Source organism: Hemibagrus wyckioides, linkage group LG16 (assembly GCF_019097595.1).
Source record: "Hemibagrus wyckioides isolate EC202008001 linkage group LG16, SWU_Hwy_1.0, whole genome shotgun sequence".
Taxonomy (NCBI): domain Eukaryota; kingdom Metazoa; phylum Chordata; class Actinopteri; order Siluriformes; family Bagridae; genus Hemibagrus; species Hemibagrus wyckioides.
Genome location: NC_080725.1, coordinates 502,883 through 520,000, shown reverse-complemented (window position 1 = coordinate 520,000; position 17,118 = coordinate 502,883). Strand labels below are relative to the sequence as shown.

The 17,118-nt window shown below is 40.3% G+C and overlaps 2 protein-coding genes across 4 annotated transcripts in view; one reads left to right on the top strand and one right to left on the bottom strand.

Annotated features, from left to right (window-relative positions):
- The window catches only part of dcp2 (decapping mRNA 2), an 11,360-nt gene extending 4,440 nt beyond the window's left edge, over positions 1-6,920 (bottom strand). The window contains exons 1-10 of one of the 3 annotated variants that reach the window (XR_009206827.1): positions 6,605-6,920; positions 5,143-5,294; positions 4,476-4,603; positions 4,289-4,387; positions 3,227-3,379; positions 3,022-3,134; positions 2,825-2,920; positions 2,456-2,582; positions 251-1,606; positions 1-135 (exon numbers count right to left, since the gene is read on the bottom strand). The exon at positions 1-135 is cut by the window's left edge and continues 704 nt beyond it. Coding sequence is in view for 2 of the 3 variants with exons in the window: in XM_058410986.1 (XP_058266969.1) it covers positions 1,595-1,606; positions 2,456-2,582; positions 2,825-2,920; positions 3,022-3,134; positions 3,227-3,379; positions 4,289-4,387; positions 4,476-4,603; positions 5,143-5,294; positions 6,605-6,657 (933 nt within the window). In the remaining variant the exon portion in view is untranslated. Of the gene's footprint in view, positions 1,607-2,455; positions 2,583-2,824; positions 2,921-3,021; positions 3,135-3,226; positions 3,380-4,288; positions 4,388-4,475; positions 4,604-5,142; positions 5,295-6,604 lie in introns of all 3 variants that reach the window. The other 2 variants (XM_058410986.1, XM_058410985.1) reach the window with 2 other exon arrangements.
- Positions 6,921-9,946: 3,026 nt separating this feature from the next.
- On the top strand, positions 9,947-16,943 carry reep5 (receptor accessory protein 5). Its single transcript, XM_058412593.1, has 5 exons — positions 9,947-10,190; positions 10,452-10,545; positions 14,102-14,240; positions 14,842-15,010; positions 16,622-16,943. Exons 1-5 carry the CDS (start codon positions 10,073-10,075, stop codon positions 16,669-16,671), a joined length of 570 nt encoding a protein of 189 aa, XP_058268576.1. The 5' UTR covers positions 9,947-10,072; the 3' UTR covers positions 16,672-16,943.
- The last annotated feature ends 175 nt before the right edge of the window (positions 16,944-17,118 follow it).

The window sequence follows — 17,118 nt, the reverse complement described above, 5'->3', positions numbered from 1 at the left end:
AGGTTTTCTATGGGGTTCAGGTCTGGAGAAAGTGCAGGTCACTCCATTTGAGGTACCCCAGCCTCCAGCAGCCGTTCCCTAATGATGCGACCTCGATGAGCTGGAGCATTGTCGTCCATGAAGATGAAATTAGGCCTGTGTTGTTCATGCAGGGACACAATGACTGGATTAATGATGTTATTCAGGTAGTATTGGCTTATCACTGTACCATTCACAAGATGTAGGGCAGTTCTGTATTGAGTGGACACACCTGCCCAGACTGTAACACCACCACAACAGTGGCTGATGCATAGCGCTCTCCTTGACGTCTCCAACATCGTTGGGTCCATCATTTCTGCTCAACGTGAATCGACTTTCATCAGAGAACAGCACTGAGGCCCACCGGTCCCTCGTCCAGCGTAAATGCTCCCTGGCCCATGCAAGTCGATGACGCCTGTGCCTGGTGGTGTGGTCAGATACCCTTGCAGGTCGTCTAGCACGCAGACCATGCTGATGTAAACGGTTTCGAATGGTCTGATGTGACACTTGGGTTCTTCTCACCCCCCTTAAATGTGCCTGGAGTTGAGTGGCATTCATCATCCAGTTCCGCAGGGCACTGTTCACAATGAAGCGGTCATCAACGTGGGATGTGGCCAAAGGACGTCCACTTCTATGTCTTTCTGTGACTCTTCCAGTCTCTCTGTATCTCTGTCCCAACCTGCTGATGACACTCTGTGACACTTTAAGCTCAGTGGCCACTTCCCTCTGAGAACATCCTGTTTGAAGCCTCACAATGGTGAGGTTCTGTTGATCAGTTGTTAGGTGTGGTCTTGGTCTCATGATGTCAAAATGTGAACAGCATGATGAAGAGGACTGTTTAAATACCAATTCTAATGGAACCAGAAAATTTATGGGTGGATTCATGGATCAAACACCAGTTGTGAATTTTGCCGTTAAGCACCTTGTTAGAGAACAGCAAGTTCTGCAGAAAGTACTGAAACACTGAACAGTTGGACATGTGCATTCAGAAGTGTAGAGAAGGTCAAATTAAGTTCACCTGGAAAGGTGCATTTTAGGTGCATCCTGAAATTTCACCCGAAAGCCGAATATCTTTAACTTTTTGTGAGTAGTGTGTGTGTGTATATATATATATAATTTTTTTCAGTTGCTAAAGTCACTACAACATTTAAGGATTTTTTAAGCACAATGACCCAAAAAACATAAAACTGCTGTCAATGAGATAGGTGACCATATGATACTGATATCTGTAATGCATTTTCCTTAGTTTGTTTTCATTTGTAATTCTTGTTAAATTGTTTCCTATTAATTCTGTAAGTCTTAAAGGCCGTTGTGGACGAGAGGTCAGGAGAGATAATGGAAATAGACTTTGATGATGGAGAACGGATTTAAATTTTTTTAATAATAGGGAAACATTTAACTTTTTGTGGAAGCATTTGTTTATATTTGTGTTCATATCGTAGCACATTTATTTCATATTGAATATCTTTCCTGATGTACACTATATGGTCAAAAGTCCATCATGACCATCATCACTTTGTGCACAGGGGCATTGTCATGCTGGAACAGGTCTGGGCTCCTTCGTTCCAGTGAAGGGTCAAGGGTCATGCTACAGCATACAAAGACAGATGTTTCTTAAAATCTATACAAATGTATGCTTCCAAATTTTATGGCAACAGTTTGGGGAAAAAACACAGATGTGTTGATCAAACATTATAGATTCTACATGTGTATCCTTCATATATTGCACATTCATTTTAGGTATCATTAAACATACTAAATATATAGCATATAAATATAAAATTTATATTTACATATAAATATAACACATAAAAACTGGTCAGTTATTGTTCATGGATATAAATGCCCTGTAATACGTGGATATAAAATACACCGATCAGGCCTAACATTATGACCACCTGTCTGATATTGTCTTGGTCCCCCTTTTGCTGCCAAAACAGCCCTGACCCGTCCTGCACTGTGTATTCTGACCCCTTTCTATCAGAACCAGCATTAACTTCTTCAGCAATTTGAGCAACAGTAGCTCGTCTGTTGGATCGGATCACATGGGCCAGCCTTCACTCCCCACGTGCATCAATGAGCCTTGACCGCCAATGACCCTGTCTCCGGTTCACCACTGTTCCTTCCTTGGAGCACTTTTGACAGATACTGACCACTGCAGACCGGGAACACCCCACAAGAGCTGCAGTTTTGGAGATGCTCTGATCCAGTGGTCTAGCCATCACAATTTGGCCCTTCATCAAACTCAAAGCTCAAATCCTTACGCTTGTCCATTTTTCCTGCTTCTAACATCAACTTTGAGGACAAAATGTTGACTTGCTGCCTAATATATCCCACCCACTAACAGGTGCCATGATGAGGAGATACTCAGTCTTATTCACTTCACCTGGCACTGCTCACAGTGTTATACCTGATCAGTGTAAGTGTAAACACAAACCTTGACTCTGAGAAAATCTGCAAGCTCATATTGACCAGGCTGCCCAAAAGCTTTCTGCTGCTTCTGCTTTGACCAGCCTTCACCTGGAGATGCCTCCACTGCAATCTGTGAACGCCTGGGCTTCGATCTGGGACAGAAGAAAAACACATAATATTATTTACAAATCAGATCGAAGCTGATATCAAAGTCCAAATACAAAGTGTTTAGAGTCCAGGGTACAAAATCACAACATGAGGGGGTGGTACTCTGGTACACACACAGACAGACAAACAAACACACACACAGACAAACAAGTTCTCATTCTGGAAAAGCAAGGCCAGATTTTCTTATGATCTTGTCATCAAAGCTATAATAAACAGTCATACTCACCGAAAAGGTTTACATGGAGTGCTACCATTGGATAAAAAGTCCTCATCGCTGCTTGTGGACTCAAGTTTATGTTTGGCTATCCATTCTCGGAGCTGCCTGTGAGGAGAGAAGAGCACCAAAATGAAGACTCAATGATAAGAGAAATCACTGTACTGGTGTTTACACTGGGACTCAACAAAAAATAAAAGAGAAGATACCTCATGAAAGGAATAGCCATAAAAAACTTGTTGGGAGCCAGGCCAAGCTTGGATTTGGGGGTCATGTCATTTCTATGACATGGCAGTTTGTCAATAGGAAACCATTCAATGTTCTATTAAAAAAAAGTTTATTAAATCTCCATTTTGTTCTTAACCAATAAGTCACCAGTTAACTTCCTTTCAAGCCACTATAAAGATACTGTACCCTTATTTCTTTCCTGGTTTTGGGGTTAAATTTTGTTTCCTTTGGTACACCAGGGATTATGTAAAGTCGAGCAAGTTGATCTGTGATTTTCTGCTCAATGAAGGTGTCTTTGCAGATGCGGTCTCTGATGTCAAAACCAGTCTCCTCTAAAACCTAGAGAAAATATACAGCACGTTAAAGAACTGGTTCAATTTAAAATCTAATTTCCTTTGTTTTCTAACATACACTATATTGCCAAACATTTTGGGACATCCCTCCAGATCACTGAGTTCAGGTGTTGTGTTTCAGGGGTTGGACTCGGCCCCTTACTTCAGGTGAAAGGAAATATTAATGCTTCAGCTTCATACCAAGACATTTTGGACAATTTCATGCTCTTTGTGAGAACAGTTTGGGGATGACCCCTTCCTGTTCCAACATGACTGCACACCAGTGACCAAAGCAAGGTCCATAAAGACATGGATGAGTGAGTTTGGTGTGGAGGAACTTGACTGGCCTGCACAGAGTCCTGACCTCAACCCCATAGAACACCTTTGTGATGAATTAGAGTGGAGACTGTGAGACAGACCTTCTCGTCCAACATCAGTGTCTGACCTCACAAATGTGCTTCTAGAGGAACGGTCAAAAATTCCCATAAACACACTCCTAAACCTTGTGGAAAGCCTTCCCAGAAGAGTTGAAGCTGTTATAGCTGCAAAGGGCGGGGCAACTCCATATTACATTCATGTGCATGTAAAGGCAGACGTCCCAAAACTTTTGGCAATATAGTGTATTTATTTATAGTTACTAAAGCCAACGTGTTGGTGGTAAGGTTTACTTGCTTTTAAAGTAAACTTCCAGTTTTTAGGGAAATCATAACACTGATGTTAACGTTAACATAGCAATTGTATTTTATATATTTTAACTGAAATTAAAATTATTAATCTTACTTTAGCATTGATGCTCTAATAACTGATAAGCTGCATGACAAAAAATGAAAAGCTGAAAGAAACCTTTTTGCTGATTTTTTTCTTCAAAGCATTAACTGACCCATGCTGTACAAGTCATGCTACACTTTTCTTTTACCTCTCGTACAGCACAGTCATGGGGCGCCTCGTCCTCATTGACTTTCCCTTTAGGAAAGCCCCATCCTGATTTGGCCAGGTATCCTTGTACCAGTAATACCTACACAAGTTGACAGAGGAAAGCTTTCCTGTAGACTATTTTGCTAAAAAAAAATATGGATCATTAATTTTTGCTGTAACGTACTCACATTGTCAAGAGTTTCATCCAGAATAATTGCACCATATGTAGGAACGCCCATCTTGTACTCTTTCCATTGATCTAAAACCTTCTGAACATCCTCACCTTGGGGAAGCAGGAATGGACAGTGATTAAAAAGTACAAAAAGTTAAGGAAAATGAATCTGAGATTTTGGATGAAGCATATGTGCTGCTTATGAATCACATTATTCTGTAGAGACTGCTTTTGCTCTTGATGACCAGGTGATCAGGTAATAGTGTTATAATAAATGACATGGCTTTGCACTAAACGATGAAATCAGCCAAACATAATGGTTCAGTTTTAAATTTTCATGTTTAATCAACTGACAGATTTTATACCGTGAACGTGTGATATATAATTCCCTGATGAGTACAAACAGCCTTAAAGGATGTCACGGTCATACTACTGAATCTTCTGGAAAGACTGCAGCTGACTTTGTTCTCAAAAGCATGTCAGTTCCAGATGAGTACATTTGAGCCAATATCCAATAAAAGCTCTATCTATATTGTATGAAAATACATGCATTTATTATACGTGCTCATACAGATCCTGTTTTGTGTGTTGTAAAATTTTCTAAACTTTCAAAAACTTTCTTCTACACGATTAAAACAGAAGTTCTTAGACATTTCTGAGAGATCTTAAGCACAGCAGGATATCAGCTTTGGCGAAGTCTCTTATCCCACACTGAGGTAGTCCTGGTGTATTCTGCACGTAGAAGTCCAGGTAAAACCAATGGGCAAGTTCGATCTGGAAGCAAACTCGGATAGCATTGTCCCTCTCTTCACTGGGGATGTGGAGGATGAAGCGACTACAGAAGATCAAACAAAGGTCATGTTGGATAAAGCCCCTCAATCTGCTGTCCAACAAAATGGACAAAAGCCTAATCAAATCACTAACACTCAGATGTTTAAATAAGCTAATAAAATAACATCAATAACATGAAATGAGCCAGAGATCAGGATGAACTGAATTCATGAACTATTACTTGCAGGACAGATCAGCGGTGTGAAGAGACCACCATGATTAAATGTCAAGTGACTCTGACCTCAGGTGACATGACAGACTCTGCTATGGATGATGCTAATAATCAAAGTGAGCACTTATTTTTGCAATTTTTGCGAGAGAGAGAGAGAGAGAGAGAGAAGGACAGAGAAAGAGGGACAGAGAGAGACAGAGAAAGAGGGACAGAGAGAGACAGAGAAAGAGAGAGAGAGAGACAGAGAAAGAGGGACAGAGAGAGACAGAGAAAGAGGGACAGAGAGAGACAGAGAAAGAGGGACAGAGAGAGACAGAGAAAGAGGGACAGAGAGAGACAGAGAAAGAGGGACAGAGAGAGACAGAGAAAGAGGGATAGAGAAGGACAAAGAAAGAGGGACAGAGAGAGAGAGAGAGAGAGAGAGAGAGAGAGAGAGAGAGAGAAGGACAGAGAAAGAGGGACAGAGAGAGACAGAGAAAGAGAGAGACAGAGAAAGAGGGACAGAGAGAGACAGAAAGAGGGAGAGAGAGAGAGAGAGAGAGAGAGAGAAGGACAAAGAGGGACAGAGAGAGAGAGAGAGAGAGAGAGAGAGAGAGAAGGACAAAGAAAGAGGGACAGAGAGAGAGAGAGAGAGAGAGAGAGAGAGAGAGAGAGAGAGAGAGAGAGAAGGACAAAGAAAGAGGGACAGAGAGAGAGAGAGAGAGAGAGAGAGAGAGAAAGTTTTGTTGTAAATGTGAAAATGCTGGATTTTAGTGCAGCTGAATTACTTTTATCAGACACTGAACCGGATACAGAATCACTCTAACGATAAAGTTTCTATCCATCACAGGGGTAAATAATATTTCAGCACAATAGCCAGAACCACTTCCGGTCTTCTCTAACCAGCGTTAGGTATCAGGATCGTCTGATCTCTTAATGTGATAACTAACACACACACACACACACACACACACACACAGAGAGAAAGATGTGTGTGAGAAGTAAACATTACACCAGCGGCTAGTCTGAGCTCCATGACATCTCTGTATCGTGTGTTTTAGTGGTCTGTGAGTGGGTTAAGTTGAGTAATAAGCGCTGGTGTACTGATTACTGCAGTGACCATTTTTGCTGATGTTTAAGAGTTTCTTAAACTGCGCAGCTACCTGCAGAGGTCGTCCAATACGCCGTTGGGAATCTCCCCTCGTTTTGTCTCCATGTTAATGAGGTTAAAAGCATACCGAACTAGCAAACCTGCTTAGAGGAAAACAAACCGTGCAAAGCAACCACGCTCGCTTAATTCGCGCCGTCGCAACAAACAGACGTCCCCGTGTCCATTATAAACTAGGTGTTTAACAAAATACACAAAAACGCTGAAAAAACATCTAGCTCGTTCATTTGCATTTGTTACGACGTAGCTAGCATCGGCTAAAAATATTGCCTCGCTCCTCGGCGGAACTTCAGGAACACAGTTCTAAGAGGGATGGGAAAGGTACCATAAGGACCAATAGCATTCTGTATTGATGCGAACCATGGATTATCAGCCAATCACAGCGCTTTTACGTAACTGACGGGCAAGAACAGCCAATCGCGATGTAGTTCGAGCAACCCGCCAGCATGTTCGGTTGACCTGACGTGGAAGCGTGGGTTAAACGCCACAAACTGTGGCTGTGTTTCAAGTCGCATGCTTAATTTTAGAGAGTACACAATTATCACTATGTTCACAAACATGAACAGATGTATTATAAGTAAACGCTTGAGCACTGCAGATTGCATTTCAGAAGTGAAATTATGAACTGAGTTTTTTTTTAATAGAGGGGAAGAATCTAGGATGGTATAAGACTGCATTAAACCAGGCTCAGGTTCCCATCTCTGGTCCTACAGTACCCCATGGTCAGCACTTAGTGTTTTCTAAACTCTTGCATGGGGTCCTCAAGGACCAGGGTTACAAGGAACCTCTGTCTGGTGTAATGTAAGAGCCCAGTAAGAACAGAAAACAAACAGAATAGCCTTTATTTTAATGCTGTAATTAATAAAACAAACACATTTTGACCCTACTATTTCACATCACACACATTTAAGCATTATTTCCCTGATGGTTCTGCAATAACTAGCCTGATTATGAGAGTATGGTCTATGTGTTAATCTCCTAGATTAGCAGACAGTAACCACTACCAGTTTTAAGCATTAGGTCATGGTGTGTGTTTCGAGACCCAGTTAAGATGGGTTTATTTGAGAACTTGCTGGCTATAAAAAGTATACACAGATTTATCCTTGTCCAGAGAACTTCGAGCTGTTTGTTTAAATATTATCATGTCCAAACTGTAAAACTTTGTTTTTGAAAGAAGTCATAGTCATTTAACTGATTACATCAGAGGCCAAAAGACTACATACACTATAAGATGTTATTTTAACTTTTCTTCTAAGGTTTATGTAAACTGTGATATATGGTGTCATCCCTTTTAAATGCTTGACTTGAAGCAAACTCTCAGGTTAGCCCTTTACAAACTTATCACATTTTTGGCCTAATTCCTCCTGACAGAGGAGATGTTTTTTTCAGACACACTTTTCCAGTTTGGCCAACAATTTTTAAGGTAAGGGTTCGCCATGGCAATGCCATTACATCACTTTGCTTTGTCTTTAAGCTTCTTGTTTGTAGGTGTGCTTAATATCATTTTCCTGCTGGAAGATCTGGTTACAGCCAAGTTCTAACCTGCTGGCTCTCCTTAAGATGTCATCTGTTTCCTGAAGGGCAGCAGTTCTTTTTCTGATGAAACACCCACACACCAATGATGCCCCCACCCTCACACTTCACAGTTATCCAACACTACCCCCCCAACACACACACACACACACACACAGCAAAGATCATTAGTACCCAACACTAGCACCCCTCCCCACCCGCCTGCCCCCCGACACACACACATACATACACACACACACACACATACATACACACACACACACACACACACACACACAGCACAGTACAGTACAGTACAGCACAGATGATAATGGCCCATTACATTTTTGTTTCATCAGACTAGAGATCATTCCTCCAAAACACCGTATGCGACCTTCAGTCTGGCTTTTTTATGTTGGTCCTGGAACAGGGGCAGTTTTTCAGACAATGGCAACACAGGGCTCTCTTACTAACTGATGTACAGACTCATTCACCAGTTCTGTTGTTGTCTTTGGGTTTAAGTAAACCTTTTGTAGTTCAAATGTTTATCCCTCGGAATTTACTGGTACCCTATTTCATAACTGTATTTCGCAATAAAGCTTGTGAAAATCTGTTTACACTTTTGGCCCAAACTGTATAAGAAGATAAAACAGGCTATGTTATTATTCGTCATAGAAACACACCAGATTATTTTACAATCGCATCCTCGTGCAGTGCAGTTGACCTGGACACCCTGTGTGTCCAGACCTGTACAGTGTCTGATGCGCCACTGAGGGCAGTAAATCAGGAAGGGTGTGGTCTGGTGACATTTATTTATTTGTTTTAATAACGCGTGGCAGTAGAAAGAAATTATATTTCATATATAACGCATGTCGTATACAGCAATAATAATATTAGTAATCCTTAGCGCTTTTTTGAAAACAGAGTTTTAGAAATGTTTAAGAGCGTTTCGCGAACACGCAACGTTTGCCTCGAAGTGACGTCACCGCTGGTTGCCAGGGCGCTGAAATTTGCGTCGAATTGTCACTTTTTTGAACACGCTTCTTGTCTCAAAGCAAATAATCAGAATTAAATCTCACCAGTTTCCACAAATACAGGCTATGACAATAAACAATGCAATGTGTAAATAATACAGGGTGGAGTATCTATGGTGTATAGAACCATTTTTAAGATATGGAGAGAAGAAATGGGATGATGGATGTATAAAAATTCACACTGCAAATCAAAAAATGCGTGTGAACCAACTTATTTTCCACACAAAGACTGGAAAGAGAGACGAAATCTGTTCCCTTTTTCCAATGGTTGTACTTTTTGGAGCTTGCTATGAAGTCCACTATATGGCCAAAGGTTTGTTTACACCTGACCATCGCACCTAAATGTGATTCTTCATCAGAGCATTGCCACAAAGTGAGAATCATCCTGCAGCTTTAAAATTATCCTTTAATTTCTCACAAAGAGAAGAACTCGAGTGTCCTGCACAGAGCCATTCGGAGTAAACTGGAACAGGACTGGCCTCATCGGTAGACATCAATCCCTGACCTCACTAATGCTCAATGAACACAAATCTCCACTATTGAAAAACCTTCCCAGAAGAGTGAAAATTATTATAGCAGCAAATGGGACTAAATGTGGAATGGGATGTCAATCAATATATATATATATATATATATATATATATATATATATATATATATATATATTGATTGACATCCCATTCCATATATATATATATATATATATGTACTGTGATGTTCTGGGATCTACAAACTTTTTGGATAGTCTAGTTGGGCTGGAAATTGTGCTCACACCTGGCAACCCAGGCTCTAACGTTACTCTGACGCAGCATCGGTGCAGAAGGAGAGCGAGGAGGTTGAGCTGCTCTAGGTGGGCGTCGTATAAAACGAACTTTATTTCATAGTCAGAATAATTGTTATATAAAGAGCAAACAATCATGGCTCAAGCATTAAAAGAAAGATTTGACAAGTTCCTGCAAGAGAAAAACGTCATGACGGACGTGCTGGCGAAGCTCGAGGCTAAGACCGGAGTGAACCGATCCTACATCGCACTCGGTGAGTTCACGCGCTTCGGCAATTTGCAAGGAAATTGGCATGGTGCTCGAGCTATTGTTAGTCTATACCGACATGTATGTTTATTCCAGAAATGAATAAAATGCTCAGTTTATTTTTTTCAGACTAAGCGGATGACAGTGCGCGTTATGGAGATGTTCAGGTTTGACATGATGGTGCTTTATTCATCTTCTTCTCTTCTCTTCTCTTCTCTTCTCTTCTCTTCTCTTCTCTTCTCTTCTCTTCTCTTCTCTTCTCTTCTAGCTGTCATCGCTGTTATTTCTGTTTACCTCGTCATCGGTTATGGCGCTTCTCTGCTCTGCAATCTCATCGGATTCGTCTACCCTGCATACGTATCGTAAGTCTGCTGTAAAGTGATATATTAAAAACCAACAGACACACACACACACACACACACACACACTATAATGCTTCCGTGTCTGTGTAGCACGTTATTGTTAACGCCATTCTCACCCAACGTGGACAAGGGCTGTTTCCCAAAAAGCGCCCTGCCGTACTGAACAGTGTGTCCACATGTTAAGATGTGCACTATTCCTCCTTCTATACTACGTAGTACGGTAGGGTGTGGTTCTGGAACAAGGCCTTGTTACCACTTTTGGCCTGGCATGGCATTTGTAAAGCTCACTGATGCAGCTCAGATATCCCTGTGGAACAATATATAAATACATTTCATACACTTTAGACAATAAATTGGTCACTGAATCATTTATGATTTGTCCAAAAAGCAGGATGAGCCATCAGAAACGTCTGGATTAAATAATGGTGGTGCTGTGCTGCAGTGGCTAGAATTACTGTTTGACAGCAACAAGGTCTTTGGTTCAATTATAAGCTCAGGTTACAGTCCTCTGTCTGTGTGGGTTTCTTCTGGGGTCTCGGGTTTGCTCCTAAATACATGGAGTTAGACCGATTTGGCAATTATGAAAATTCTTTAGGTGTGTGTGTGTGCGTGTGTGTGTGTGCATGGTGCTCTCATAGACTGGCATCATATTCGCAGTGTATTCCTACCTCTCCCATGCGGCAATCCCGGGATAGGCTCCTGATCCACCACATGCCTGTGACCAGGTTAAAGCGTTTACTGAAGATGAATAAACAAATTAAATTATCTTAAGTGACATAATTGGCCCAATTAAATGTTGGCCAATTAAAGATGGAAAGAATCTTGCTATAAAGTTAATTATCATGATTAGATCACTATATCCTGTCGTGAAGCTGGTCCTCTTAATCTGAGAAAGCAGGCCACTTTTTAAAGCCGTCACATGTAATCAGTAAATAGTATTTAATATCAGTCATCCATTTGAAATTCATTTATCTTCATTCACAGTTTTATCCTGGGCTCTGTGAATCCAGAGAACACTGGAACAAGGCTGTATGAATGATCCAGATATTGTTTGCAATGTTTCTCATACTGTGTATTAACATTGAAATGTTTCCATACTTGAATTTATTTTTTGACAGATGGTTTCAGATATGATGCTAATATTTAATGGTCTGGCAAATCTTTCAGAGAACATAGCTTCACATCTTTACACAGTGAGGGAGAGAAATGCAGATAGACAGAAGACCTAGAAAAGAAGAATGGATAAAAAAATCGGTGTAGTGAGGAACGAGCTAGGTGGAAGTTGGGGAAAATACACAATGTGTAGTACTTCTGTTCTCCAATAACGCTTAATATTCAGAAAAATACAAATATCAGATGTTTTAAGTACAGTTAAAACAAAAGTCTTCTCTCAATTAACCAAGAAAAAGGTCCAAGTAAGTAAGATAGAAGAGTTGTCTCAATTTTTAAGGATATTTAGTTCTTATAATATTGTTTACAGCACAGTGGCACATCACTTGAATTAACAACTATACACCTGCTCATTCATGCAGATTAAATCAACCAGTGAATAAAATCACACAGATACAGATCAAGCGTTTCAGGTAATGTTCACATCAGAACAGGATAGAGTGTGATCTGCGTGACTCTAACCCGGCCGTGGATGCTGGTACCAGATGGGCTGGTTTGAGTATTTTAGAAACTGCTGAGAATTTCTTACACAACAGTCTTTAGAGTTTTTTTCACAGAATGTAGTGTTAAAAACAAAACCCATCCTGTGAGTGGAGAGTCTGCAGGCTGAAATACCTAACTGATGAGAGAGAACAGATGACCAGAGGACATGTACAGTAACTCGGTCATTAAATTAGTAATTACAGTAAGTAAATAATCATTCATTACAGCCATGCTGAGCTGAAAAGCATCAACAGGAGCAAGAACAGGAGTCTGATGGATACAGACTCCTCAAAGTAGAAAGCTAAAGACTAGTAAAAGTCCAGGTGATTCTTTTTATATTTCCTGATCTAGCTGATTCTGTGCTCTTGATAGCCTCAGTTTCCTGTGTTTGTCTGACGGGAGTGGAACCTGATCCAACCTGTACTTTTGCTTTTGTAGCCCATCCACCTTAAGGGTTGATGTTTTGTACATGCTGAGATGCTTTTCTGTTCAACAAGGCTGTAAAGAGTGATTAATTGGGTTACAATCCATCCTCCAACCAATCTGGCCATTTTTCTCTGATCTCTCTCACTCTCTCTCTCACACACACACACACACACACACACAATGTTCTTTTATTATTTTCATGCTGTGCTTTGTGTGAAAATCCCAGAAGATCAGCAATTTATGAAATACTTACACCAGCACATCTGGCACCAGCAACCATGTCATGGTTAAAGTCCGAGAGATCACGCTTTCTTCACTCTGATGTTTGATGTGAAAAAGCCCTTGGTGTGTATCTGCATGATTTTATACACTCTGTTGCTGTCACATAACTGACTGATGGGATAACTGCATATGGGCAACTGAGCAGATGTACAGATGTTCCAAATATAGCAGAAGAGTGTATATTTCACAATATTGTACATTATTTACAGTATTATCCTGTAATATATTAGTACTTTCTTGTGAAAAATGATCCAAGTCAGTATTTTGTCTTTTTTTTAATTGTCTATAATTTGCCAGGTGAATTTACTATAATTTGCTGGATAATTTGGAATTTGATTGTTGATGATTGCAGGTTTTAATGCAGGGTAATTATTTATGTGTAGACAGTTTAATCATGTGCGGCCATATGAAAATCCCGAAGTCTAGAAGAGCATGGTACAAAGGAAAAAACTGAACAAAACAATTATGTATTAATAATAAACATGTTTATATCATCCACTTATATATTTCCTGAGTAACAGCACACATCTTTAGCGCTCAATACTAAGGGCTTTACTTCCTCTTTATGCACAGGAAATCTGATGTTGGGTTTTTATAAGTCACGCAACTCTGGGTAAAAACCACAGTGTTTAGAAGCTTGAAGCTTTTCAGTTGAAATGTCTGTTCTGAACCACAGACGCTTGTGACTCCTCTATTACCCACATGGCAAGAGGAAGGCCTGCTACCAGTTACCTCCATGTGCTCCACACACACCACGTGTACTTCTGACTCATGGTACTGGAGCTCTCTGTGCATAGTTCATGCTTTTACCTGCTTGTGATTTTATACACACAATCAAATTGCAGTAACACAAACAGGCACAGAGATAAATATCTACTGCTAGTTTTCAAATGTACTATTCAGAGTTGAGCTGTTTCAAAGAGAAAGTGCGGCAAGTCTTCTTAAAAGAAGATATTTGCTTTGTTTAATGCGTTAAAAACTGCTTTGCTATTAGAGATCAAACCTTTTATGATCTAGCTACCTGACACACTTGAAGTTATTTTTCTGTTTCACTCCTTAGAAAGCAAGAGGATATTGTGTGTGTGTGTGTGTGTGTGTGTGTGAGAGAGAGAGAGAGAGCGAGAGCGAGTGAGCGAGAGAGACAGAGAGTGTTATTGACATAGCCCTAATACATAATCCCTTTTACCTGTTGCAGAATCAAAGCCATTGAAAGCACCGACAAAGACGATGACACAAAATGGCTCATTTACTGGGTCGTGTACGGAGTGTTTAGCGTGGCCGAGTTCTTCGCTGACATCTTCCTGTCCTGGTTCCCATTCTATTACATAGGAAAGGTAAGAGAGAGAGTGTGTGTGTGTGTTTTAATGATAAATTAACGTCTCCACCCTGGCTCATATCTTCACAGTTTATATATACACATCCCTGGCTGTTGTCTTTGAGATGCTTTGTCAACAGTCTCACAGTTTTATTTGTTAAGATAGGAGTAAAGGTTTGGACGTTTGATGAGGAATGTTTGTTCAGGCTTTGCTGTTAAGATGACTGATAGAATTGTAGAATACATCAAATCAGTCAGTGGCAGAATGTGGAAATGAGAGAGAATGTAGATTGGGAAATCTGGGGAAAACAAAACCAGACTGTTTAAGCTGTATGAGTTCTAAAACCCCAGTACAGAAATGTTCATGTATAACAGAGCTTCTGTCTACAGTGCTGTAAAATATCTCCAGGCAGTACATGATCATCTCAGATCTTTTCAAGCCCAGATCTTGAACCTATCAGAAGGTTTTGTGAGATACTGAGAGTTCATTTATCTGGTCAGACCTGTGTCTCAGTAAAACACATCTCGTAGAGTGTAATTAAACCCTGCCCTTAAAGCATACTCTCTGAGGTCATGTGCTTCAGATTAAGTAGTGATGTATTTTCCTCTTGCTTTCCCAGTGCGCCTTCCTGGTCTGGTGCATGGCTCCAACTCCCTCTAATGGCTCCATGCAGATCTACACGCGCATCATTCGACCTTTCTTCCTAAAGAACGAGGCCAGGATCGACACTGTGGTGAAGGACATCAAGGACAAAGCATCGGAGGCTGCCGATAAATTTAAAGACGAGGGTAATGAGATAAGAAGTGATTTCTTGCTGTGCTGCATTCTGCTTCCTTTGTAAGAAACAATCCATTAAGTGCTTAGGTTTCTCATGAGGAATTACGCTTACCTGCCGGCTCTGTTGTTGTGTCGGACGACCTCATGGGGTAATGCTTCTTGCGTCACCTGTTTATTAAATGGAAAATTGTGAAACGCTCGGCACGCCCTGCCTCAGCAAACATGTCACTGTAGTGATTTTATCACTGCACTTCCTTTAGATACCACTCCTTTTTTCTGAATAAAGCCAAATGTTAGAAATCAGCTGTAATCAGTGAAAGATCAGGGATTGAATAAAACATGACCGTAGGGATATTCTGTATTCTGTTCAACACTAAATCCACATCAGTGACATTACATGGACTGATGTTTTACAGGTCAGTACAGAAATCCTACATGTGAAAAAAATTTAATTACAAAGGGCAAGAAAATCTCAAACAATGGATGTATCTCAAAAGCTTAAAGAATAAAGGAGCACTTATAATTACAATTCATTCTATCTTGTAAAAGTTATTGGGACGAGGCACAGAGACAGACTATGTGGAGTCACTAGACAGCTTAATTATTGATAATTATGGAGGTTTTACAGTAATGAATGCTTTCGGAAAACCTAAAATAAGAATCCTATTCACCAAACTCCTAATTGTCTGCATTGCTAATTAGTAGGCAGCTTATATACAGAACACTTTATTAGGATACTTTCATGCCATTGTCCAGTCAGCCAGCCTTGTGGCAGTAGGACAATGCAGATACAGGTCCAGAGCTTCAGGTAAAGTGCATCAATCAATCTCAAAGTTCTCCAGTCAGAAACCATAGAGGTCAGTAGAGAATGACCACTGGATGTTTTCTGTGTTTATTTTTTACACCATTCTGTGTAAAAACTTTTAGAGATGCATGAAAAGCCTAGAATTGCATTTCTGAAATACTCAAACCAGCCCAACTGATGTCATCAACCATCACAAAGTGACTGAGATCACAGTTTGTCCAGTTCAGATGATTGATGTGAACATTATCAGAAGCTCCTGACTTGTAGCTGCAGGATTTTATGCATTGCTCTGCTGCCACATGATTGGCTGATGGGATAATTGCAAGAATGCGCATGTGCACAAGTGCTGGGATTAAACTGGCTGGTGAGTTTTGTATCTCTTTGTCCTCTGTTTCTTAGCCTAGAGCAGACTTTTTTCCTAGAGAAAAACCTGTGTGCACTATCCCAAACAATTTACTGTTTTAAGTTTTCTCAACTGCATAATGAGTTCTAATATTTTTAGTCTGGAGTTACACGTTTCAGGTCATGTACTGGCATTTCAGCAGGGCTCAGCTCTGACAAGTCTTCTAATTAAACAACCCTAATTATCACTGCAATTAGCGTAAAGTTGCTTCCAGGGATAATAACTTTTCTACCATTTCTTGATGTTGGAATGTTAAATTACTTTCCATATTACTGAAGTAAAAGAAGCAGCTGTCATGTTCCCCTCAGTAGACTTATTTATATAGACCATTCTAACCAATGTTATGTGCACAAAATATGGATTGGTTTATGTTTTGAGATTAACTTCAGTATTTGTTATTCTTTTTATTTGTAGCCAAGAAAGCTACTGCTAACATCATCTTTGAGGAGAAAAAGAGCTCCTAAGAAGCTGTGAAGGAGACACCACGCTGATCTGCACTATTGGTACATCCCCACGGACGATCATGGGCCTGAATAAACGTTGCCTTTATTTTTTGTGTGCGTCTTTGTAAACAACTGGAATATTCCTACTGGTTTTGCTCAATTGTTCTCTCTCTACAAATAGCAGTGCTTGCAAGAGAGTTCTGTTTTAATATATATAAATATATATTTCACATAATACCAGTGATGCTCGACCGCTGTGCTTCAGTCCCAGTAAACGAAAGTCTTACCTCCCATCATCTGAGCTTGTGGTTTTTCTCTGTAGAAATGTACGAGTGTACTCTGTCTTGTGGCTCTCTGTAGTAGTAATGTTTCTGTCTCTCAAACTGCATACACTACATACGAACTACACACCTATGGGAAAATGCTAAAGGATTGTGTCGCTTTGTTTCTCATGAGAAATTGCTAACC